At 57.3% G+C, this 25,804-nt stretch overlaps 1 protein-coding gene across 1 annotated transcript in view; it reads right to left on the bottom strand.

The window, feature by feature from the left end:
- Positions 1-4,119: 4,119 nt before the first annotated feature.
- LOC123929383 (receptor-type tyrosine-protein phosphatase N2-like) overlaps positions 4,120-25,804 on the bottom strand; it is an 87,087-nt gene continuing 65,402 nt past the window's right edge. Inside the window, exons 12-13 of the mRNA XM_045984961.1 lie at positions 10,348-10,421; positions 4,120-4,191 (exon numbers count right to left, since the gene is read on the bottom strand). Coding sequence (XP_045840917.1) covers positions 4,120-4,191; positions 10,348-10,421 — 146 coding nt within the window. The remainder of the gene's footprint in view (positions 4,192-10,347; positions 10,422-25,804) is intronic.

Below are 25,804 nucleotides of genomic sequence, written 5' to 3'. Positions count from 1 at the left end.
TATGGTGAATTACAGCCATAGCTTGAATTAAGACCTGGAAGATATTCTAAATCTATCACTCCAAAACTATATTACCCTCAGCTTTTTTTAATCATTCAAATTGAAAAGGTAAAACAAAATAATGAAATGGAAATGTAGTAATAGTTGTTTTACATAATGAAAAGGGTGTTGAAGGGACTAAATGTCTGTGAAAATGCCTGGCATAGTGAATTTCAAATAGACTTTATTAATGAGTATTCTACAAGAACTTTATATGTTTTTTTAAAAAAAACACATAGTGTTATATGTGTTTTAGAGACACATGGAATTATAAGTTATGGTTTAGATCATTTCTGTTCCTAGAATGACATTTTGATATACGTGGGGAGCCAGTGGTTTTATGTGGCCCAGAGAAATGATGCTTTCAAATGTCCAGTATCTGAAAACTTGATAATCTTTTGTATTTATCACCCAGGGTTCAGCAATTCATCTTTAAAATTATTTAGGTACTATGTACTATATACTCCTAAGAAAGAATGATATGGAAATAATCTGAGTTGCCCCCTCCTTACCATTTAATCTTAAATAATCATACTGGATGTGGATTACTAGGACAATATATCAGATTTTCAAAAAACAACAAATAGGGGTGCCTGGGTGGCTCAGTGGGTTAAAGCCTCTGCCTTCGACTCAGGTCATGATCTCAAGGTCCTGGGATCCAGCCCTGCATCTGGCTTTCTGCTCAGCAGGGAACCCGCTTCCTCCTCTCTCTCTGCCTGCCTCTCTGCCTACCTGTGATCTCTGTCTCTGTCAAATAAATAAATAAATAAATAAAATATTTTAAAAGTAACAAATAAATATACAAGAAAACAGAAAAACTGCATGCTTAGCTCCCTTCTGTGACTAACACTCCTTGTATGAGTTTAGACAACTCATCTGACCTTTTATATACTTGGCAATTCTATTAAAAAATGGGAGGAAAATATCATGACTTGTATCCGAAATCTTAAGGGGATCTTAAGAGAGTCTTAAGTTCCCTTCAAACATTAAGATGTTTAATCAGTATAAAGCAGTATAATCTATTATAATCAGTATAAAACATCTATTTAAATCTTCCACAATTTCCAAACAAAAACCATTCTACAAATGCAATCCCTTGACTCTGGAAAAGAACCTGAGGGTTTTGAAGGGGCGGGGGGGGGGATGGGAGGTTGAGGGAACCAGGTGGTGGGTAATAGGGAGGGCACGTATTGCATGGAGCACTGGGTGTTGTTCAAAAACAAATACTGTTAGGTTGAAAAAATAAATAAATAAAAATTTTTTAAAAAGATGACATCATCCAAAAGGAGCTATTCTTTGTTAAATATTCATAAAACCCAGTCATTTCTATACTGCCTGTGGTACATCAGCTATAAGGAAATACAATATTATTAACACGAAGGAAATTAAAATAAACATAAAGTGCATTTAAAATGCAAATTAGTTTATCTGATTGCACAGCCTACACTCAGAGTACCTCAAACCTGCAAACTCTATGACAAGCAAGATTACAAAGTGAGATTAGCTCTGTGCCAGTAACATGTAATTTTGCTAAAGTAAGTGATTAAATTCCTCACATGCTTCATTTTTAATCATATATGTTGCTTTGGAAATTTAACAACTAAACTAAGAAAAAAACTATGAGTTTTTTTATGTTGATACAGAAGCATATAAGGAAACTTGCCACAAAAAATACACGCGCCCTTGGCTTCGTGGCCTGGATGACGAGGAGGACTTGCTGTGTCACGACCGTGGACTGGCCGAGTGTGCATCCTACGATAGGCTCAGCGCGTCTCTGCCTGTGCACGGTCACGGGGAGCCGGCTCTGGCCACCCTCCAGCACAGTGCCTCCCGGGGCCATCTATGTGGGGTCAGAGCCGGGGCTCAGAACCGGCCCCCAGCCCTCATGCGGCTTGGTGTCCACACTCGCCAACGCGGATGGCGGGTTCCTTCTTGTCCTTTCCTCAGAGCTGGCATGGACCACATGTTTCCAGCATATCTTGTCCTGTGTTCCTATATTCACGGTGGGAGGGGACCTATCCTTGGGGATAACCAAGACTCTGGGGCCGGCCAGGGGTGCATTCGGACATTGGCTTATCACGAGAGGCCTCCCTTGTGTGACGAGCTCAGTGTGTGCGGGACCAGTGACCACAGTGTCAGTGACTCACGGCAGTGGCGGCACAGTCCCCTGAAGCCCGGGCAGGGTTTGACCGTGAGGCCGACTCTGCACGGGGCGTCTGAGAGACAGATGTGACTGGTGTCCACCCAGTGAGACCGGGCAGGCTGATCTCCCAAGAAGTGCACGCCAGTGTGTGGGGGGACACTGAGGCCCTCAAGCCGATGGGACCTAATTCCATGACAGCTGACTCCACACACCGCCTGCTCTGCTGCGGTCCCCGAGGCGTTGCAGGACCAGTCACAGCGCCCCACCCTGTGCGGCCTGTCCCTTGTCAGGTGAGACTCCTGAGTGAGCGTGTGTCCTCTCGGAGTGGCCACTTGGATGTGCAGAGATGGGCCATTTGCCAGGAGGGGGTGGGACCCTGAGGCCCAGGAAGGAAGGGTCACCGGCCACTACCCCTGAGCTCACAGCATGCAGATGGGCACGGGAAGGGGGTGTGGGGACACTGCACGGAGCACGGCCCTGGATGGTCACAGAAATCCTGCGACCTGTCTCTGGGATGCTCTAGCCTTGGCACACGGCTGACCCTGCTAGTCAGACCTCTTGGAAAGGCTCCCACCTGCTCCCCGACCTCTAGGAGCAAAGGATGGGCAGGAAAGTTGTTCTGTCCTCCCCAAATAAAGACCATTCGAATGTGAAATCCAAAGTTTAATCTGACACAACTAAATATATTCATATATCTCACACTGGAGGATTTTTCGAAACATCAGAAGTTAGAAATTACAAGTAGCTATTGCTTCCTATATTCAGATACATTTGTTTTTATTCATTATTTTGATTCCAAATAGGGAGAGACAACTCTGGCAAAAAATCGTGGATCTATGAGAGCAGATGGCATGAGAGTGTCTCTTAAAGACGCAGACAGTGTTCTGGCCTCTTCCTCCCCAGCACAGGCCACGGACGCTGCTGGGTCCTGGGAGGAAGACTCTGTTCAGGGCGGGAAGGATTTGTGGGGTCAGCAGGCAAGGAAGGCAACCCAGAGTCTCCCCACACCAAGTCCTATCACAAAAGCTACAGCCTGTCTGTCTGCCTTCCTAGAAGCCGTCATTCCAGCGACATGAGTTCCTCTCGTGGCGGGGGGGGGGGGGCGGCAAATTCAAATCCCCTCGACAATCAAGTCACACCAGTGTCTGACCCAGGTGACCCGGGGGAGGCCCAGAAAATGCTGCCATTTCCACTCTTCTCCCTGCTGTGGGGATCTCACACCCAGTAAAGCCAGAAACGCCTGTCACCCTGCATCTCCTTCTGCGAACGGGGAGCCCAGAGGCTGCTCTCGACACCGGCAGGGCCCAGGTCATCTCCCAAGAGGTTAGCACAAGTGCCTGCGGGGGCCAGTGGGCTCGCCAGGGACCCCAGAGCTCGTTACCTGCCAGGCTGGCTCCCCCAGTTCTGGTCATCCCCAAGGAAAGAGTGGATTAGCAGGAGCGGCTTTGGCAATATGCAAATCCGGACTTTAAAGTTAAGAATGTGGCTCTAGACTGGTGGGAGATGTGAGGCCTTCCCTGGGGCGGCTGGCCTGGGGCTTGTGTGCCCAGAGACCCTGCCCTTCTTTGGGAGGTGGAGGGCAGAGATGGGCTGTCAACAGCGCCCTCTCCCCGCCCAGCTGGCCCATCCCTCCAAGCTACAGTCCACAAGCCAGCTCTCTCGGTGGCGACATGCGGAGTGCGCCCGCCTCATGGCTGCAACACCGTTTGCTGGTAAGAACGTGGAAGTGTGCTTTACGGAAGTAAAAACAGATATGGTGACTGTCGCTGTGATTGGATGATCCCACAGATCTCCCCTTAGCATTATCTGGGTGAACACGAATGCACATTGTAACCAGGGACCGTGCTGACGAGGCAGGGACACTGGAGACACACAGCTAAGCGGCATCACGATTCGCCGCAACGGTCACGGGTGTGGGCCGCTCCCAGCCTCGGTGGTCACTGCAGGAGGGCCCTGAAGATGGCGTTCACCTCCTCCGCCATGGCCATCAGTGCAAACTCAAACTGCTCCTGGAGGGACAAGAAAGGGAGGGAGAGTGGGTGGGACCATGTTCCTCTCGACTCCAGCCTTCAGCTTGGCTGTGTTGTTCTGCAGAAACAGTTCACGAAAGAAAAGAAAGGCCACTTATGTCCCTAGAAAGGAGAGGACGGATGGCTTGCACGACGAGACCCCGTTTTCATGGTGACTAGGGTTTCTCGCTCATCTTCTGTCATGGAGGGGCCCCCGCCTGGTCCCTTGGATTGCACAGGGACGGCAGAGTGCCCAGCCCCTGGGGCCCAGGGCAGACACAGACCCTGGCCGCTCTGAGTTCCAGACCCCACGCCAGCTGCCGCGGGACCAGCCACACGGCCTCCCCTCGGAAAGGCAGAGGGTAGTGTCATCGCGGTCATGGGCCATTGACCTAGTGTCCAGCCGCGCCCCATCCTGTCGCACCTGCCAGGAAGCCCCACCTCACCACAGCATGTCCAGTTGCAGATGTGTGTGAGCACACATGTGCTCCCAGCCACGGGCACACGCTGGAGGGGGCACGCTGTCTCACACGCAAACCTGCCAAGACCAGGAGGTGGGAGCGAGGGCGGTGTCAGGACTGTTCTCTGGAAGTGGGGGGCTCGGCAGCCGGAAGCAAAGCCCACTCTTCCACGCGGCTCCCAGGCCACCTCCCTGACCCGCCTGCCACTGCACGGGAGGCTCACAGTCATCCCAGAGTTCACAGGGATAAAGAAGTCGCACACACCATTGCTTCTGGTGAAGGAAAGCCTGGGGGATGGTTTCAGTGCGCGAGAACGCAAGGGGAAGGCAGCTGCAGATCCAGAAATCAGGTTAATACTGACTCTGAATGCCGGGCACGTGGCAGAAACAACAGAACGGTGGGATACTTCAGTGCTCACTTTGGGACCAAAGACTGTCACTGGGTGTTCTCTTCATGCTGGCACTGAAGGACTGACCCGTGTGGACCCGCATGGCGACCTTGCTAGTGGGCGCACAGCCTCCTGACGCACATTCTGGACACGACCGTCACAGGGGTGCCCGGTCGAGTGCAGCAGTGGCTTCAGGAGGCAGGCCCCGTGCGCCCGGCATCCCTCCTCACACGAAGATCCCAGAGGAGTGGCCTCTGGCTGTCACCGGGGACAGGAAGCTGTCTGCTGTCACTTTCTCTCCCGGTAACAGCCTGTTCAGGGGGACACGCCTTCGGGAGGACCCAGTTTAGGACGTCCGAACAGTCACACCCAACCATTTCTTCCCCAATCGCCGACTTGATGATGGGGAGAGCAGGGTTTCGTGATGACTTGAAACGTGCAAAGACAAATGGAGACTCTGGGACACTCACATCCAGGATCATGTGCCTGCTACAGCTTCTGACACCCTGAAAGTCAATCCCGGGACATAACGTTGATGAGGAAGGCGGCAAGTTCACACACTGCGAAGCCTCCGTGGCTGTCAGGAGGACCCGGTCGGGCCAACACGTGCTACAGCGGCCGCGACCAAAGCAGACGGCATATGTGAGCCGGTGCCTCGACTACCCTCATCAGACAGTCCATGTTGGCAGCAGTGTGGCACGTCTGCAGGCTTAGATCCTTACTGGGTGGTTCGGGTGGCCCCGGGAACAGGAGAGCCTGCGGGACATGGTTGGGGGTGGCACGACCCTGGGTCCCAACACGGGAGTAGCTCTGGGCACACTGGTAGCAGGAGTGGGGGGCTTCCTGGGACGAGGGACTCTTGGCAGAGGCGTGCTGTGCGCTGCGCCTCGGGGCCAGTTGGCAAGGACATGGGGCTTGTCAGCCCCTCTGCTCCTTCCTGGAGAAGCAGCCGCGAGTGGCCGTGCCGCCGTGTGCTCTGGTCTCTGGCCCCCGGTGAACACGGGTGCACACTCACATTTCAGTGGTATCACCTCTGCTGAGAGGCCTGTGTCGGCGCCTCAGAAGTCCGGGGAGCCGAGCCGACAAGCTGGGCAGACCCAGCCTGCGACGAGCTTTTGCCATGGTGACTGCAAGTACGAGTGGAGGCGTTCAGGACTGCTGTGTCTGTGCGGGTGTGTGTGTGTTTGCATTTATAGTCACACTCAGATTCGTGTTTGCGATCCCTGTGGCTCACACAAAGAGCTCGGGGCACACACAACATTGCCATAGTACTGTCATCGTTACTGATTTTGAAGGGGGTCACAGTGAATGCCTGTCCCGGGGGCTGTCACCCTGCACGCAGAGCCAACGGCCCCTCCCCTCCTGGGCAGCGCTTTCCCGCGCCTCCCTCAAGGTGGGGGGGGGGGGGCGGGACGGAACGCTCTCCGTGCCCCCAGCTCAGTTATTCCTCACAGAGCCCAGCCCTGGCTCCATCCTTGCTGTCTGATGTCAGAGCAGACAAGGGATTGGGTGCATGCACGTGCACGTGTGTGTGCACGTCCGTGTGCACACGTGCATGTGAGTGTACACACGAGAGTGTATGTGCTCCTGTGTGTGCATGAGGGTGCATGTGTGCATATGGACACACTGGCATGAATGTGTGCTACATATATATGAATGCACACCGGTGTGTGCACACAGATGTGCACACGTGTCTGTTTACATGCACGCACACATGTAGTATGCACACATTCACGAGTGTACACGTGCATGTTCATATGGTGCACACATAGGCACGCACACTTGCACGTATGTGCACATGCATGGCCACATGTGTGTGCACACAGACGTGCATGTCCATAGGCATGCAGAAGGCATGCACACGTGGGCGTCTGTGCATGGTCATACATGTGCAGCTAGGCACGTACACAAGCACAAGTGCAAACACGTGTTCATAGGTGTGCACACGTGTGCATGTGTGCATTTATACGGTCGTGTGTGAGCACACACAGGGACGCACACATGCATGTGCATGGGGGGGATAGAGACACAGCACCTGAGGGGACCATCCCCAGGTTCTCATGGAGCAGGGCGCGGGTCGGGAGGCTGGGGGCTGTGAACTGGATTACACTTAATTCAATCGGTCCTTGTCGCTCCCGGCCCTAAGCAAGGCAGGGGACAGGCTTGTGGAGCAGATCACAGACTGGGCAAAACCCGCATGCAGAGATGCTCCGGAGAGGGACAGGCGGGAGGTGTGGGCAGCACACGTGTACCCCATGCACACCCACCTGGGGCCAAGCGACATCAGTCCTTCCTGGGGACACACGGGTCAGTCGGCTTTTCTTTTTGAAAATGAATGTCGAAGAGAAAGTATCGTTAGAGAGCATTCAGGCCTTCAGTTAAGGAGGCACCTTCACGAGATGAGGGCACGGAGGGGAGGGTCTGTCCCACAGCAGGCGTAGAAGATGAGACATTGCTCACCCCGTGACTGTGCTGTTTTCACTATGTCCGCGATTGCATCTCCCTTCCTGAAATGCGCGTCCTAGCATGCTCCTGACAAATGTGCGGTGAGGGGCTTGGGTGGCCTCTCCTTTGGCTCAGGTGGCCTCCATCAGCTCGGGTCTCACGGGCTGTGACCCCGCTGCACAGGACGTGCCCTCGGCTGACGCCAGCTCCGTGGCCAGTTCCTGCCCCCGGAGACGTGCAGCCCGTGTCTGGGCCTCGTTGGACTGAGTGTTTGCTTCCAGGTGGAGAAGCGGCTCTCGGGTTTTTTGAACGTGAAGATGGAGTTGTGCGGTCAAGGCTGTGCGCTGGGGCCGGGGCCGTCTCCAGTCCTGGTGGCGAGGCGCCTGCCGGCCCCTGTTCCGTGTCTTCGGCTCCCGTGGCAAAGTCCGACCACACGCGTTTGCGTGAACTGTCCACAGGCGACCTTCTCTTCGCTTCGACAGAAGAGTATTCACATTATACGACACTGTTTTTCTCACAGGAATTTCCCTTTTGTTCAATTGACCGTGAGGGAAACTCCGTCTCGTGGAGTAGGGCTGGGCAGAGCCGCCGTGAATTAAGGCAGACGGGGGTCTGGATGTGCTTCTTTCTTCACGCCTGGAGATTCCAAGAATTGCATTCACGGACACACTTCGCGACAACTCTTGAACGCCGACCTGAAGGAAGAGGGTCCAGTCCTGCCGGGAAGCTACGTGACGCCAATTCTCTGCTGCCTGCTTCATCTCCCTTTCCCACAAGGCCTGGGGGCCACCCCCTGGGCCTCAGGACCTCATGCCATGAGGTCCGTTCTGGCAAACAGGACGCAGACAAGAGGGCCGATGGGTTTTGGGGTGTGTTAGGCATTGTCCCCACAGTTTCTCCCAGATCCACTCTGGAGTCTGCGTTTTGGGTGTCCTTGAACCGTCTGGGGTGGAGGAAGCCTGCCTGGGCGGGTACCCAGGTGCAGAGAGTAAAGCGGGTCTCAAACTGATGATTTCCTGCAGATTATCTGTGCGGCATCGAGATTCAGGGGAGAGAGAATCCATTTCTCGTTCCTAGTTATTAAGTGTCCTTGCTCACCAGGTCCCGGTTCTCAGCAACCCCCTGCCCCCCACCCAGCCTCCTCCGTGGCTGCTGGTGGCCTGGTGGGGCCAGACCATCCAGGACAGTGCACTGACCCTGCCGAGCTGGCCCTTAGGAGGCCACCGCCAAGTGGCAAGGGCAGGCTAGTGGGACAGACATTCCCTGGGCACAAAACCTGCAGGTTACTTGTCACTGCTGACATTGTGATAGAGCACAACAACAAAGACACATGAAAAACACCAAAGCTCTCCCCCAGGACACTGCTCACACCAAGGAGAGTAGCCTGGTGGACAGCCCCTGAGTTGAGTGACCGAAGCTCACTTCCTTTTGAGATGGTCCTGCCTGAGGGGTACAGCCGGAATCCATCACAGGGACGGCAGACAGACTCAGTCACACCTGCCAGTTCCCTTTGGAGGACCTTTCCAGGCCACCCAGCTGTCCCACTAGGGGAGATGTGGGAGGTGGGATGACGGAGTACAACTTGGGGGGGGTCCTGCTCCAGGGAAAGGTTGCTAGGCTCATGGGTGAGCTGGGACCCAGAGCTGCACCCGAGTAAAAGGCTCAGACCGGCGCCGTTTCCTGGCCACGGTCACCTGGAGTTGCATAACGTGCTAGCAGTGGGACCCTAGTGAGGGCACAGGAGAACGATCTGGATTGTTTCTGCAAGTGTTCTGCAGGTCTGGAATAATTTCAAAATTTCAAATTAAAGAAAAGCCCCAGGAAAACAAAGTGTGCCATGATGGATGAAATCCTTTCATTCGAATCAACTGTGATCATTAGGACAGCCCGCGGGCGGCCACCAGTGGGACACAGTGAAGGGCAGGGTGCTCGGGGCAGACCCACTTCACACGAGGGCTTTTTATGACTGTGGTCCTTGTGGGCATAAGGAAGTCCTTCTGCAAGGGCATCCTTCAGTGCCTATGGACTTCCATGCAGGTGCTGGCGGCATTGGGGTCGGGACCACCTTAAGAAGGGCAATATTCTGTATTTCATGACGTTGGGACCTTTATGGAACTGATGTGCGGGAGTGTCTGTGCCCCTTGGACCCCGATAACTCTGAACGCTAAAGGAACATCATATTGAGCCCATTTCTAGCTCTGCTTAACCCAACGCCAACCAGGCAGCTTGTGCTCACTCTTGTTGCAAGTGTCGCCGTTTCGGTAGGCAAATCAAGGCATTGTGAGGTGTCAAGGGGCCTGCGTCTAGCCCGGGGCCTCTCGATGACCATGCAGCAGAGCTGTGGTTCTGAGGGCCAAAACAGGGGAGTCTGGCAGGATGTTTGGTGAATCTAGAACATTCCCCTGCAAGGGTGCTGGGGTTATCACCGACCTCTTTTTGTTTAGAGAATAAGAGAGAGCAGGCAACAGGATGGGCGGAGCGAGAGGGAGAATCCTGAGCAAACCCCCCACTGAGCATGGACTCTGAGGTCATGACCTGAGTGGAAATTAGGGGTCAGATGCTCAACTGCCTGGGCCTCCCAGGCGTCCCTGTCACGGAGCTCTTATAAAAATGTGATGCTCTCCCCGTCCCTGAATCTGGTGAGGGAGGGCTCCAAAGCCTGGAGATCCTACCGAGTCTTTATGTTGAAATGCAGGTGGTCGCCGGAACCTCGGGCCAGCCTCTGGGGAGGGGCCTCTGAAGCCCGCCTGGGACCTGTATGGGCGACGCTCGGTCCTCTTCTCCTCTCTCTTGGCTTGGAAACACGTGCAGAAAGACAACTTCCTCCCCCCACCCCCGTCCCCGAGGACTGGCCGGCAGTACCTTCGTCTGGACCATGCCTGGTCTCTGGTCCCTCAAGTGCTCTAGGGTTGCAGCGATGTTGATCTCCTTGGTGCCTGCAACGACACACACAGGTCAGCTCAGACTTGGCGCCGGCGCTCGCTGTCCCTCACCCACACCAGGCTCCCTTCCGGCTTGGCCCTGTTACACTTGCTGCTCACAGGTCTGGAGGGCAGCCGCCCTGGCCGCATTCATCTGGAAGGATGTGGTGCGCTGGTTTCTGCGGGTTCCTGCAGGAACGCGGGGCTGGGACTTGGCTGTCAGACGCGTGCTAGGTCCTTACCACAGTCATCGCTGTCAGAGACAACAACCTGATGCCTCATGTGTATGTGTGGCATTAACAGAATGTTTCAGTAATTTCAACTGTGTAGGTTTTTAAAAAATTTTCACGTAATGAGAAATTAGACTAATAAATCCTTTCTGTCTTATATCGAAAGGTAGAGCTCCTGGTGAGTGTCTCAGACAGTAACAAAGGGTGGAGATGCCCTTGTGTGTGTCCGCGGCAGAGTTTTGCTGAGAGACCCCCTCACCCCCCGCAACAGGCAACGTCGGGCTCACGGCAGGTGACCCCGGCTTCACAGAAATACCATTTGGGTTTGAAACTTTGACCTTGTCATTAATTCAAAGTGAGTTCTTGTTTCTCTGTCTTAGTAGACAAGGAATGGCGCTGGGTCCCAAGCCCAAAAACCTTCTCACAGTTGAAGGCACTGGGACACATCCGCCAACATGAAGATGAAAATGTGGGAACTGGGAGGGCGTAGTCGCCTCTGAGGTGGAAGGACCCTTGTGCCACACATGAGGTGCCGTGTTCCGAGCGTCACCTCAGCTCGTCACAAGAGCACAGGGGAGTGGGAGCTGCCACCCCAACCCACGGAGGAGACCGAGGCTTGTCCCGGTAGAACAGCCTGTCCCTGGTCACACAGCCCATGGCCGCGTTCATCATCAGTCCGCACCAGGCAGAGGGGTGAGAGGCCCCTACGGGCCCCTCTCTGTCTCCACAACCTACGTGAGCACGTCGCTCCTCTCGGGCACAGAACCAGGACCATGAACTTGCATGTTTCGAAGGTAATTTTTCAAGTTCTGGGGCTTATTTGGCTGGAACCGAGCAGCCTGTGATGTTTCCTGAGCACAGTGGGTTGAGCCGGGCAGAGAGGAGGTGAGGTGGGCACTGTGGCCGCTGCCCTCGTGCCCCCCCTCCCCGCCGGTCCTTGAGCAGACACAATGGGGGACGGCGCTCAGCATGCCGAGGCCTGCAGCCAAAGTGCTGGCCTTACAGGAACTAGGTTGGCAGTCCTTTCAGACACGGGATACTGTGCTAGCAGGAACAGGGACACCCCGAGTTTCCCCGAGCGCTACCTCAGGGCCTTCATAGCAAGGAGAAGAAATCCCCCTATTGGAACAGCCAGATGGTCCCCCAGGGTGCTCGGCAGCTGGGGTCTGCTGAGAATCTCATCCAAGGAAAAGACAGGGGTCGAGTTCTGGACGTGCGTCTCCTCGGGTGTGACGAGGCCACAATCAATGGGATTTGTTTTAAGGGAACCCATAATCCTCTGTTCTGTCCCGTGGATCTGTGTGTCTGTTTTTGTGCTGGTACCAGATTGGCTTGATGATCCCAGCTTTGAACAGAGCTCGAAGTCCGGGATTGTGATGCTGCCAGCTTTGGTTTTCTTTTTCTTTTCTTCTTTTTTAACAAATATTTTATTTACTTATTTGACACAGAGAGAGAGAGAGAGCACAAGCAGGGGGAGGGGCAGAGGGAGACACAGGCTTCCCGCTGAGCAGGGAGCTTGACACGGGGCTCGATCCCAGAACCTGAGCCCAAGGCAGACGCTTAACTGACTGAGCCCCCAGGTGCCCCTGGTTTTCTTTTTCAAGGTTGCTTTGGGTGTTTGTAGTCTGTTGTGGTTCTGTATACATTTAAGGATTTGTCTAGTCCTGTGAACGATACTGGTGGTGTTTTGATAGGGATTACATGAAATGTGTAGATGCTTTGGGTAGTGTAGACATTTGAACAATGTTTGTCAAAAACAGATGAACAGAGGGGAAGGGCGGAAGAGAGGAAGAGAAGGAACGGGACCGGAAGAGACTCCTGAAGACAGAGATCACACTGGGGCCTGGGGATGGGCTGCACGGGTGCGGGCTGTAAGGAGGCCCTTGCGGGGATGAGCACTGGGTGTGTAAGTGATGAACCACTGAATTCTACTCCAGAAACCAACACTGTATGTTCACGAAACTTTAAGTAAGAAAAATAAAGTTCAATGGATCAGAAACAGTAAGTAGAAGTAAAGGGAACTGCCGAGTCTGAGAATCTGAAACAAACAGGAGTTTGCCCACTACGAAATGGGGAGATGGAGAAGATAGGAGCCCAGCAGTCGGGGAGGGAGGCCACGGCGTGTGGTGCCTCCCATGGCGGCCACGGCCTGAGGATCCACTGCCTCATCTTCCCAGGGTAGGCCGGGCCCTCAGGGCCCTCGTGCGAGTTATCGGGATAAGTGTACAGAAACAGACTTCTTTAAGACACTGACTTTAGGGGGCCAAAGGCTCCACGCACAGGGAGCGAGGGGCAGACGGAGTTGTTCCACCCACGCGCAACACTGTTCTCCAGTGGGCAGGGGTGGCCGCAAAGGTGCCTGCAGGACTGCTCCCCGTGCCTGCCACCCAGTGCCAGGAGCTTGTGTTGCTGTCCTGCCCCAGTCTAAGCGGGCATGGAGCACCAAGGATCCGACACAGAGCGACACAATGCGGCCACGATTCACAGTCCTGACAGTGCTAGACGCTCGCAGCTTCCGGAGAATTAACCTGCTCGGTTCCGGCCATGCTGGCTGCCAGCCAGGCCCATGGCGATTTCATCCCACAACCTCAAGGCCTGGATTTGGGAGAATCAGGTGTGGGGCAGAGGCTGGTGCAACAGAGAGGAGTCCCAATCCTTCTGAAATGAAATCCACGGCTTCACATGGGATTCGGACTTAGGGAGAACCCTCTCTTTCTAAGGCCGTTCAGGGCACGCACTTTGAGTCCTTGAAGCTGCTTAAAACTTCTTCCAGGGCTCTTTATTCCGAGGGGCTGCTCTGTATGCTGGGACCATACAGAGGCCGTCCCTGCTGGAGGCCACAGCCGGGGCTGGGGACACATGCGCCCTCCCTCCTGGGTGGCAGTGTGCAGGTCAAGGGATGATGGCCGCTGTCCCAAGCCGGCAGCTTGGATAAAACCCTATGAGGAACCTCTCTTGTTTTATCACTTGATGATGCCCCTCTGGACCACTGTCTGTGGGGAGAGGGAGGGGCAGGAGGGGAAGGCCAATCGGGTGGTTCCTAGATAAGGCGTTTAAGCCACCAGCAGAGCCAGCAAGAATCCTGCTTCACCTGGAGCCAGTCGGACACTTGAGGAGGTCAAACCAACACTGAAAAACATCCAGAACAAAATTTGGGGAACTGATCGGTTTAAAAGTCAAGTCCATTGTGGGATGCGGGTGGCTAATGTCCGCTTGCTTGTCAGAATTGTGACAATAAGTTCTTTGCAGGGACACCTGGGTGGCTCAGTCAGTTAATTGCCTTTGGCTTGGGGAGCAATCCTGGGGTCCTGGGATGTAGTCCCACGTGGGGCTCTTTGCTCCGTGGGGAGCCTGCTTCTCTCTCTGCACCTCCCCTGCCCATGCTCGCTTTCTCTCTCTCTCTCTCTCTCAATTAAATAAAAGTTTTAAAAAAGAGAAGTTACTTGCAGTGAGTGCAGATAGAGAAGTTCACAGAACTCAGTCCGTGGTCTGTCGTGCATGCTGGGGTCACATGGGAAGGGCGGTGGGAGAAGGTGCTGCCTGGCACTCAGCGCCCGTGAGTGCAAGGGGCCTCACAGAGCAGGACACAGAACCCGCATTTGTAAAGCAGACCCATTGGGTCGGGAGGGCGGGGCGGGTGTGTGCGTCCCTCCTTGCTCTATGAAGGGATTTATTTAAATCCCCCCGATTCCAGGAAGCTCCCTTCAGTGCATTTAAAGTGGAATTCCCTCTTTAAAAATCCCATCTTGCTGACAACATGAGAAACTGGAGGCGGATGGATGGACCTACTGCGTGCGGTGCTCAAATGGGAGAGCCTGTAAGTCCTCAAAGAAGCAGAACATGCGGAAAGATGCCCCTGGGAAGACCCGATGGGCGCGAGATACGGGGGAGCTTCCCGGCCTCCCCGCCTGAGAAGCATCGCTATTCCAACAGCAGATCTCTCAGGGCCTGCCCAGCGCAAGGGGTGCCCCCTGGGCTCGGCTGCCCCTGCCCACCCCGAGGTCTTCCCCACAGCCCCCTGGGGTCGGCTAGTGCACACGGGGACCCACCCAGGGCGGCGCTCTGATCACTCTCAGTCTCTCCTTAAATTTCAAGAACATTGGTTTCCAAGTTTACGTACCCATTAAATACATTTTTAAGCCTGGAGAGGTTTTTAGGCCCTAGATAAAAAGTATTAACCATGAAACAATGAACACCTCGAGAGCACTAGTATGATTAAAGCATTAAAACTTTTTTTGGAGCTGGGGCGTCTGGTTGGTTCAGTCGGTCAAGCATCTGCTTTCAGCTCAGGCCATGATCCCAGGGTCCTCGGATCAAGCCCCACATCGGGCTTCTTACTCAGCTGGGAGCCTGCGTCTCCTGCTCCTGCTTTCCCTGCTTGTGTCCCCCCTCTTGCTGTCTCTGTCATATAAATAGAATCTTAAAAAAAGATAAAAACAACTTTTTTTTTACATTGAACGGATGTTCTCGAAATTTAAGAAAACCAAGGTCTTGATGGGTTGGCTTCGAGCTCTCCTGGCGTTTGTTCCCGGCCGCCGACTCGTGTGAACAGTCCTCCCACCTTGGCCAGCAGGCCTCCCGGCAGGTGCGCACCCACACACGACCTCTGTGCTGATGCCCGACACACAAACCAGTTTCATCGGTTTCTACCCACAAGGTGTGCAAACAGCAGGACTCCCGTGCGCTCTTTTCTTCAAGGTAGAAAGACAAGGTGTGTCCAGTGTGCAAGAGGGAAAGCCTTCGGTTTGCACAAGCCAGTGGTCTGGCTTCTGCTGTTAGGAGGCGCCGAATGCGGGCAGTGCTCTGGCCGAGGAGCGCCGTACCCAACACATCCGGCCCCAGCTCCACCTCGGACAAGACCCGGTGGCTTGGGCGCTGTCCTGGAGGTGTGCCCACTGCACACACACACGCCTGGCACAGGCTCACGCACACGCTCCGCTGTCCAGAGCCTTCGGGCTGTACTTGCAGCAGCCGGAGGGTTTCTGCTGGCCTCGGAGATGAGCTGTAATCTTTTGTCTCTGGATCAAAGGGGACAAATTTGCATCCTCCTCCCTTGAAAATCAAGGGTACCAGGACCTAAACCCAAAATACTTTCCATGTTTTTTTATAAAAAACAAGTTTGGAGTCATTTTTCAGGAGAAACTATGATGCTTCCAAGTTTGTATGCAAGCCGTGAAGTCAGACAGAAGCAGGCCGTGCCAGTGGGCACACTCACGGCGAACTGCAGGATGTGGGGCTGCTGGGGGTGCCGGCCGCCGGTCCTCCAGCCGGGGTGTCTGCACACCACGGGGCACCCATGGTTGTGAGCATATGGGCCCGGCGCCCAGGTGTAAGTGAGCCCGCTGGCCGTTGGGTGTGAAAAGGGACGGATGAGGGGAGACGCCCAGCACTTGGGGAGCAAGCCACCATGCACAGGTGTGGCTGCCTCTCCCACCACCGGAGCAGCAGGTGCGGTGCGCTCAGGGAGTGAAGGAGATGCAGAGGCTGCGGGGGTTGCGGAAGCCTGCAGGTGTGGTCAAGCCTCCTGTCCATGAGGGTCCACGCAGCCCAGAGAAGGGTCCGAGTCATGAACACACACACGTGTGTCCTGGAGCACATCCTGGCTGCAGGAAAGGGGCCTACAGGACCACCGCCAAGTCCCCGGGAACACCGGGGGCTCCTGGTAGGAGAGTCTGCAGCTTGAAGCAGCTTTACCCAAATGTCTGGGCGGTGGGGATGCAGAAGCCAGCCGGGCCAGGCTGCACGGGCTGCTCTTGGTCAGAGAAACGAGTCCTTCAGCGTGACTGACCCTCCAACCTCTGGTCACCAAAGTGGCACCGTGGGCTCCGCTGGCCCCTCCTCCCTCAGTCCTCCCTCTGCTTCTGACTCAGGAAGCGGAGTCTGAGGCCTGGCTGGGGACGGTGCAGAGCACCACCGTGACTCCAGGCTCTGTCGGTGCCACCGGTGAAGCACTGGGCCCCTCCTCTGTGGACTCCTCCTGGCCTCGTGGAAAGGAGGAGCAGATGCCCGAGGAGGCGTCAGGAGGGAGCCCAGAGGTTGGGAGGACAGCGTGGGACATTAACATGTAGCTCCATGTGTTCTGTCCTGCGGAAGTCCAGGTGACTTCAGGGGCCCTTATGAAAGAGTCACTAATTCAGGGGACAGAGACACATCCCCTATACTACTGCCCCAGCCAGACGGCCCCTTTCTCGCTCAGGCCTCAGAATCCTACTTGGTACAGCCTGTGAACTGTCACTGCCAAGAGACCAGGATGTCTGTGTGTGGGGACTTCTGCTATCAGGAACGGATGGGGGGGTGGTCTCAGCAGGAGCAGGGACTTGCCCTCCCTGTGCGGGGAGGAAATGAGCACGAGGTGGGAACTGCAGCAGAGGAGGCCTGGGCAGGCCTCCGGGGTCTCGAGGGAGAGGGTCGTGGTGGCAGATGGAGTGGCCTCAGCGGCCCTGCAGTGGGCAGAGCTCTGCTGGAGAGTGCTGTCAGCAAAGCCGCTGGGCATGTGTGGCAGGGCCCAGTGATCAGGCCTGCCTGGGGGTGGCAGGACCGATGGTGACGCTGCTCACGGGGAAGGGGACGAGTGGATGGACAGGCTGGCAGCCCAGGGTCCAGCAGGAGGAAGCAAACTCATAGGAGGGACGGCCCAAACACCAGCCAAGTCAGGCGGGTTGACCCAGGTTTTGTGCTGTGTCAGCTGGGCTGTGTGTCTGTGGGTCGCCCACGGACTCATCAGACAGGGAGGAGCGGCGTGGGCGACCCCAGCAGGCCGTGTGAGCATCCAGATCTGACCCAGGAGGTATGGGAGGGAGGACTGTTGCTCTGTGACGGCCTCACGGGGACCTGCGTCCCCCCACTGGCTGTTCTGAGCACCCAGAGCCGACACCCTGACTGCGCTGCTCATCGCGGTGGCTCACTCCACGGGATGGGGACTGTTTAGGAGGTGAACTTGGGATCGTTTAGGAGGTGAACTTGGGAACCCAAATACGTGGTGTTCATGCTGTGTCCGTGGGGTTAAGCGGCCCATCATGTCGTTCTCTCTGGTAAGCGGCACCCGTGGTGTGGCCCGGCCAGGGTCCTGGCCCACAGATGCGGCTCCGGGCCGCTTCCCTGAGTCAAGGCCGCAGCCGGCCACTGGCGCACCTGGCTCCCATCGCTCCCAGTGCTCCCAGCACCGCTGCCCCGTCTGACCCCGCTGCCTGGCCCTGCCGCAAGCCACCGGGCAGCTCGTCGTGGGAATGCAGATCCAGTCGGGTGGGGGATGGTGCCTGCACACCCCACCTGCTGCACTCAAACGGCTCCCAGTGTCCTGACACGTTGTCACCTGGGACCGCACGATGCTGGGGAGGAGGCGTCTGGCTTGGAGGCCGTGCTGAAGCCAGACTCCCTGTGGAATCCGCTTTCCGCTGGTTCTTCAGGTTTTTTACACTCCGCCACACACAAGGTGATGCTGCGCCTCGACACGCACCGTCCTCCCGGCCCGTCCTCCCGGCCCGTCTTGTCTGTGGCAGAGCTGGCCGCGTGCCCAGCCATGGGCGTCCCCACGGCGAGGGCGGGCTCAGGCCTCCCGCACACTCCTCCCCTCGAACCAACAGTCCCACCAGCCTCTGCCTGCCCTGTCGCTTCTGCAGTGGCTTCAGGCCGACCCAGGTCAGTGGGGCTGCCACTCCAGCCTGGAAACAACTCCTCTCAGCTCCCTTGCTTGCCCCATCTCTCTGGGGCCCGTGCCGGGTGTCCTGCTGCTGTCTGTCCTCTCTTCCTTCTGGGCTCTGTCACATGCAGAAAGACCTGGGCTCTGCATCCACCCGGCCAGTGGGAGGCCACCTGGCAGTTCGCCAAACCTCTGAGATCTGCTGCCTCAGTCTACAACGGGGTGTCCGAGTGAATGAGCTTCAGGCCCCCTTCTGTCCGAGGTTGATGGTCCAGAGCTCTGCCCCAGGTGGGGAGTGAGGCACCCCAGGGCCCTGCGTCCCGAGTAAGGGGACTCACGGCACGCTCCACCCCTATAAGACCCGACTCCATCTGTTCTTCTCCATGGAGGATAAACTCAGGGAAGGTGACCTTGTTGTCTGGCCTCGTTCACTGTGCCTCCCCTGACACCGTGCCTGGCAAGGTGTTCTGTAAACACCAGGTTGAAATGACACTCCTATGGCTTCGCCCCAAGAAGGACATTGTGGTACAGTGACAGTGGCCACGAGGCCCAGGAGGACCCATGAGAGAAGAGAGGAGCTGGGGAGCCGTGGGGCAGTACGTGGGAGGCCCCGAGCCCTGAGGTCAGAGAGGCCGTGGGCCCGAGGGGCATGGTGGAGGAACAGGAGGGCTCCACAGGCCCCCGAGACTTACTCTTTCAGATGTCATCGAACGCCATGTGGAGAACAGACGGGGTCAGGACCGAGCAGGGACATCTGTCCAGAGGCCGCCGCAGTGGGGCTGGAAGGAACGGGTGCCCACCATCAGTGCTGTTCCCTAGAGCTGCATGGCCCTGTGGGACTCCCCGTGACGAAAGAGGTGCTCCATGTCCCCACCATGGCAGTCAGGAGTCACGGGTGTCCTGGGCCGTGAAGTGTGGCCAGGGTGACGGAGGCACAGGTTTTCACATTTTAACCCACTTGCGTCGGCACGTGTGGCTGATGGCTACGTGGGGAATGGCGCGTCTGAGGAGGAGCAACAGGTTGAAAGGTTCAAGCAGCCATAAAACGTTGTTTATTATACCGGACAATTCACTGCGGACTTTAAAAATGGGGTGGTCTGTTTGTTGCCTTGGAAGAGGCAATGGTATAGCATTATCAAGGACACGAGCTGTGAAGTCACATCCCAGCAAGGTCACTGATGGCTGTGTGATCCTGGGCGAGTTAGGCCTGAATGTCTTTACCTGAGAAATGGTAATAAACATGTTACCATCTGCTGAGCCCTTGTAGGACATCACTTGAAATGTAAGTACATAAGAAATGAAGTTGGGGAGAGGTTTAAAAAAACCTCTGTGTATTTTCCACATTGATTATGTATTACTTTGGGAAACATAGTTGTAATCAGCTAAAGAAATGAAAATTGCATGTGTCCATACACAAAGTATTAAAATGATGCCCACTAAAGAGTTAAAAATCATCCCATCTGCAGATAAAGGCAAAGAGGTGGGAAAACTTGCCCTTTTCGCTTTATATGTTTTTCTAACATTTTGACAGACATGTATATGTTACTGCTTTTATTTATTCTCGTTTTTTGGTTTTATTGAGTTTTAGATTTTACTTCTAGTGTAGTAAACATACAGTGTTACATTAGTTTCAAAAGTACAATATGTAGGCAAAATCTTCATGACATTGGTTTTGGCAAAAGATCATCCGGGTAGGACACTAAAGGCAACACCAGGAAGAACAGACAAATGGGGCATCATAATAAATAAATAAATAAATAAATAAATAAATAAATAAAAATGCTTTTGTGCACCAAGGACGCCATTTGAGAGAAGGAAAATATTTTCTCCCACAGAATTTCCCTCTTCTGTGGGAGGAAATATTTGCAAATCACGTATCTGATAAGGGATTGATATTCACAATATATAAAGAACCTCCTAACTCAATGACAACAAAATCGAACAGCCCAATTAAAAACTGGGCAAAGGGCTTGATGAGACAGTTCTCCAAAGAAAAGACCCAAAGAGCCAACAAACATGTAAAGATGTCACACTCATTAGGAAAATGCAAATCAAAACCACGAGACCACTTTGCACACTTAGTATGGCGACTCCCCAAACCACACACAATAGCAGATTTCAGAGAAGACGAGGTGAGACGAGAGCCCTCGCGTGCTCTCTGTGGGAGGGTGAGCTGGCGCGACCTCGGACGTCAGCCCTGGCATGGGCAGTGTCCGACCCCTGTCCCCAGGGTCTGCACCCAGAAGAGGGGGAGCCAGAGCTTGGAGATGAGTTTGCAGGCCCATGTTCATGGCCACATGATGCACAGGGGCTGCAGGCTGGACGTGCCCCGAGTGTCTGTCCATCGGGGGTGATGGTCAACGAAGGGTGGTCTGTGCACACTACCGATTGCGATCCCGCCGCCTGCGCCACAGGTGAGCCCGGGGGACACCAAGTGAGCGAATCCCATCACAGGAGGACACATGCCGCATGGTCCCAGGCAAGAGGCCCACGGCTCGGTGAGATTTAGGGACAGCGAGCAGGATGGAGAGGACACATTCCTTCCAACAGGTGGCTGTCACCTGAGGGGCACTGTGTGACAGAAAACAGGAAGCAGGCCAGGCCGCTGACACAGAAGGAGGGGCCGGACCCCATGGGCACAGAGACCCACGCACGTCCCCACAGCGTGGTCACTTCCGTGGCCCGTCTGCACCCCCGTAGGCCTGCAGGGCACGTGATGTGCATGTGCAGTGCGGTCCCCGGGCCCTTGACCGTCGGCAGAATACGAAAGGGGTTTCTGGACATGGGCCGCCAGTGCGGAGGCCAGGAGGCCGTGCTGCGCCCCCGGGGCAGCCCAGTGGGGCGGGGCGGGCGGGTGTCCGTGGTGGCCCCCTGCGAGTGACGTCGCCATCCAGCAGCCAATGCCTCGGGGTAACCCTCCACCCCTCTGCCTGGCCGAAGAAATGGACACACATTCAAAAGGCACAACTTGGGGAAACACGTTGGTGGCAAGCGCGTCCCAGCCCCCTGAGCCGCATGCACTCTGGAAATGCGTCCCGACCAGGCTAGTGCTGATGACGAGTGACAAGCGCGCTCCGGGCCGCAGAGGAACATGCGGAGGATCGCACCGAGGAACACCCAGAGGCTTCAACCGCAGGGCAGAGAGCTTTGCTTTCTGCTGCCCCGTCGTCTGCCTGCTACTGAGCCGGCGGTGGAGAAAGAGCCGGAAGGATGCCTCGCGCTTTCTCCGAGGCCCTGGATAGGACACGGGCCCTAATCCCCAGGAGCCCGAGTCCGTGGGCGCGGGTGTGTGTGCCCCGTGTGGGCCTGGGGCACCGGAGGCCGCGGAGGGGGGGTGCGTCACAAGGGCTTTCTTTGGTCCTCATGCAATTCATTCCTTCTAAGAAAAGGAAATGGGAAGACAGGTTTCGTGTCCAGCCTCGGGGCCGTTGATCATCCGATGACCGTGGGGTCTGCTGCTTGGCCTGCAGCTTCCCAGGCTAGACAAAGGCAGGCTGGGCCACACCGCCCGGCCAGCTGCGAGCCCAGAACAAAACCACAGGCGGCCGCACAGTGTGGCGGCCTGGGAAAGACCTACCTTGGCCTGCGAGGGGCTGCCCTGCCCTTTGATCTCTCCTGAGACCCAGTCCTGGGCCCCAGGTCAGAGGATTTCACTGCGCACTCCCCCCCCACCCCGCAGAAGGAGCAGGTGAAGAACAGAACGGCCAGACAGTGGCCCCCCTTGACTGGCTCCTTCCACGCTGCTGCTGGGCTGCACTGTTGATGGCTCCCGCGCCAGAGGGGGAGCTGCGGGCCCTGCAGCGGCAGAGGCCCTCGGGGGTGGGTCCATGCCCCGCAGAGGCCCTTGGACAGGCCAAGCTTGGACAATGAAGTCTGCCCTGCCCCAGGCGGGCTTCAGGGGCCGCAACATTCTTCAGCCGCTGCTCCGGTGAAGCCGGCCTGCGCCTCTGAATATCTAGGACACCCCCATGCCCCACGGCTGAGAGATCGGGGACGTCTGTCCACTCTCTGTGGGTGAGCCGGGCTCCTGTCAGACGCCAACGGGCCCCCTGTTTCCCTTGTCGCCTTGATTCACCCACATGGCGTCATGTCAAACAGCAACAACTATGTGCAGCCTTCAGAGGGAATCCTGGTCCAGCCTCAGGGAAATACCACAGGTGAGACAGGCAGAGAAGGAGGGAGGTGTGAGGGAAGAAAGATAACTCTCTTGAGAGCTCTGAGCTCCCAGTACTTGCAGATTTGCAAATGAAAAGATGTCCTCTGAAGCCAGAGTGCCCTCCAGGTCAGGAAGCTTTTAACTAAAGAAGTTAGGGCTGTGTTAGGACCCAAACCCAAAATAGGTCATTAAAACCAGCACCAGACTGTTTGCTTTGGCTCTTGTGTTTGCACGTCGCCTGCACTCTGCTCATTTGTATGCTTAAAATAAGATTTGATGGTGCACTCTGCTCATTTGTATGCTTAAAATAAGATTTGATGGTGCAAAGCCCATTTCCTGCTCTCCGCGGTGGCTGGCCCGGGGGACTGCTGATAGAGAGGGGTAGGGTGCCCAGCCCAGATCTGCTGCTGACCCTCTCTGGTAATGTGCGTCCATCACTCAGGTGTGCTGGTCCTTACGTGTAGAACAGGGCTCATGACCACATCCTTGGTCTGGTGGTGTGTGTAGGGGCCTGATTAGGCAGAGGAACTGTAAACCCCGGATATAGGGGTGGGCCAGGCCAGATAGCCGTATTCAATCAGAGGGGTGTGCATATATTAACTGTGGTAGGTTGAAATCCGATTGGCCACCTGTGTGTGGGCGGGGCTCAGCCACCTCTATAAAAGATGGTCTGTAAGACTGGATAGGGGTTTTTTTTCTTTTTAGCAAGAGCCCTGCACCACTCCGTGCAGCACCGCGAGCGGCAGCGGTAGCGGCGCCATAGCGAGCAGCATCGCCCGTGCACCAGAGCAGAAGCGGTAGCGGCACCACCCGGTACACCACCGCGAGCGGCAGCAGTAGCGGCGCCATAGCGAGCGGCATCGCCCGTGCACCAGAGCAGAAGCGGTGGCGGCACCACCCGGTGCACCACCGCGAGCGGCAGCAGTAGCGGCGCCATAGCGAGCGGCATCGCCCGTGCACCGCCCAGAGCAGAAGCGGTAGCGGCACCACCCGGTGCAGCACCGCGAGCGGCAGCAGTAGCGGCGCCATAGCGAGCGGCATCGCCCGTGCACCGCCCAGAGCAGAAGCGGTAGCGGCACCACCCGGTGCACCACCGCGAGCGGCAGCAGTAGCGGCGCCATAGCGAGCGGCATCGCCCGTGCACCGCCCAGAGCAGAAGCGGTAGCGGCACCACCCGGTGCACCACCGCGAGCGGCAGCAGTAGCGGCGCCATAGCGAGCGGCATCGCCCGTGCACCGCCCAGAGCAGAAGCGGTAGCGGCACCACCCGGTGCACCACCGCGAGCGGCAGCAGTAGCGGCGCCATAGCGAGCGGCATCGCCCGTGCACCAGAGCAGAAGCGGTAGCGGCACCACCCGGTGCACCACCGCGAGCGGCAGCAGTAGCGGCGCCATAGCGAGCGGCATCGCCCGTGCACCGACCAGAGCAGAAGCGGTAGCGGCACCACCCGGTGCACCACCGCGAGCGGCAGCAGTAGCGGCGCCATAGCGAGCGGCATCGCCCGTGCACCGCCCAGAGCAGAAGCGGTAGCGGCACCACCCGGTGCACCACCGCGAGCGGCAGCAGTAGCGGCGCCATAGCGAGCGGCATCGCCCGTGCACCAGAGCAGAAGCGGTAGCGGCACCACCCGGTGCACCACCGCGAGCGGCAGCGGTAGCGGCGCCATAGCGAGCGGCATCGCCCGTGCACCAGAGCAGAAGCGGAAGCGGCACCACCCGGTGCACCACCGCGAGCGGCAGCGGCGCCACAGCCAGCGGCATCGTCCCATGCACCGCCCAGAGCAGCCGCGGCAGCGGCGCCACAGCACGCGGCACCGCCTCGTGCACCAGAGCAGCAGTTCCAGCGGCGCCGCCTTGAACGGTAACACGAGCGGCGCCGCCCCGTGCACCACTGCGAGCAGCAGCGGCAGCGGCATCGCCCCGTGCACCGCCCAGAGCAGCAGCGGTGGCGGCGCCACTTCAAGCGGCGTCGCCCCCTGCACCGCACCGCCCAGAGCAGCTGCGGCAGCGGCGCCACAGCACGCGGCACCGCCTCGTGCACCAGAGCAGCAGTTCCAGCGGCGCCGCCTTGAACTGTAACACGAGCGGCGCCGCCCCGTGCACCACTGCGAGCAGCAGCGGCAGCGGCATCGCCCCGTGCACCGCCCAGAGCAGCAGCGGTGGCGGCGCCACTTCAAGCGGCGTCGCCCCCTGCACCGCACCGCCCAGAGCAGCAGCAGCAGCGGCGCCAACTCCAGCGGCATCGCCCCATGCACCGCCAAGAGCAGCAGCGGCAGCGGCGCCACAGCGAGCGGCATCGCCCCGTGCACCGCCCAGAGCAGCAGCGGTGGCCACCTCAAGCGGCATCGCCCCCTGCACCGCACCGCCCAGAGCAGCAGCAGCAGCGGCGCCACCTCAAGTGGCATAGCCCCCTGCACTGCACCGCCCAGAGCAGCAGCAGCAGCGGCGCCAACTCCAGCGGCATCGCCCCATGCACCGCCAAGAGCAGCAGCGGCAGCGGCACCACAGCGAGCGGCATCGCCCCGTGCACCGCCCAGAGCAGCAGCGGTGGCGGCGCCAACTCCAGCGGCATCGCCCCATGCACCGCCAAGAGCAGCAGCGGCAGCGGCGCCACAGCGAGCGGCATCGCCCCGTGCACCGCCCAGAGCAGCAGCGGCAGCGGCGCCACAGCGAGCGGCATCGCCCCGTGCACCGCCCAGAGCAGCAGCGGTGGCGGCGCCACCTCAAGCGGCGTCGCCCCCTGCACCGCACCGCCCAGAGCAGCAGCAGCAGCGGCGCCAACTCCAGCGGCATCGCCCCATGCACTGCACCGCCCAGAGCAGCAGCAGCAGCGGCGCCAACTCCAGCGGCATCGCCCCATGCACCGCCAAGAGCAGCAGCGGCAGCGGCGCACAGCGAGCGGCATCGCCCCGTGCACCGCCCAGAGCAGCAGCGGCAGCGGCGCCACAGCGAGCGGCATCGCCCCGTGCACCACTGCGAGCGGCAGCGGCGCCACAGCGAGCGGCATCGCCCCGTGCACTGCCCAGAGCAGCAGCGGCAGCGGCGCCACAGCGAGCGGCATCGCCCCGTGCACCGCCCAGAGCAGCAGCGGCAGCAGCACCACCGCAAGCAGCACTGCACCAGAGCAGCAGTGGCAGCCGCGCCACTGCGATGCCACGAGCGACGCCACCCTGAGCCAGAGTATCAGCAGCAGCACCACCGCAAGCAGCCACGCCGCCTCAGGCAGCGCTGCCATCAGGAGCAGCCTCTCAAGAGCCAACGGTGCAGCCATGCCGGGAGTGGGTCTGTGGTACAGTGAGGGTGAGGCAGGGAGCCTCCAGGGGGGACCCCAGCGACTGGGAGGTGGTGGTCCCCAGCAAGACTCGGGCACCTACC

This window comes from Meles meles, chromosome 18, assembly GCF_922984935.1.
Source record: "Meles meles chromosome 18, mMelMel3.1 paternal haplotype, whole genome shotgun sequence".
NCBI classification, from domain to species: Eukaryota; Metazoa; Chordata; class Mammalia; order Carnivora; family Mustelidae; genus Meles; species Meles meles.
Note: the sequence above shows the minus strand (reverse complement) of the source record. Positions and strands in the feature narration are given on the sequence as shown.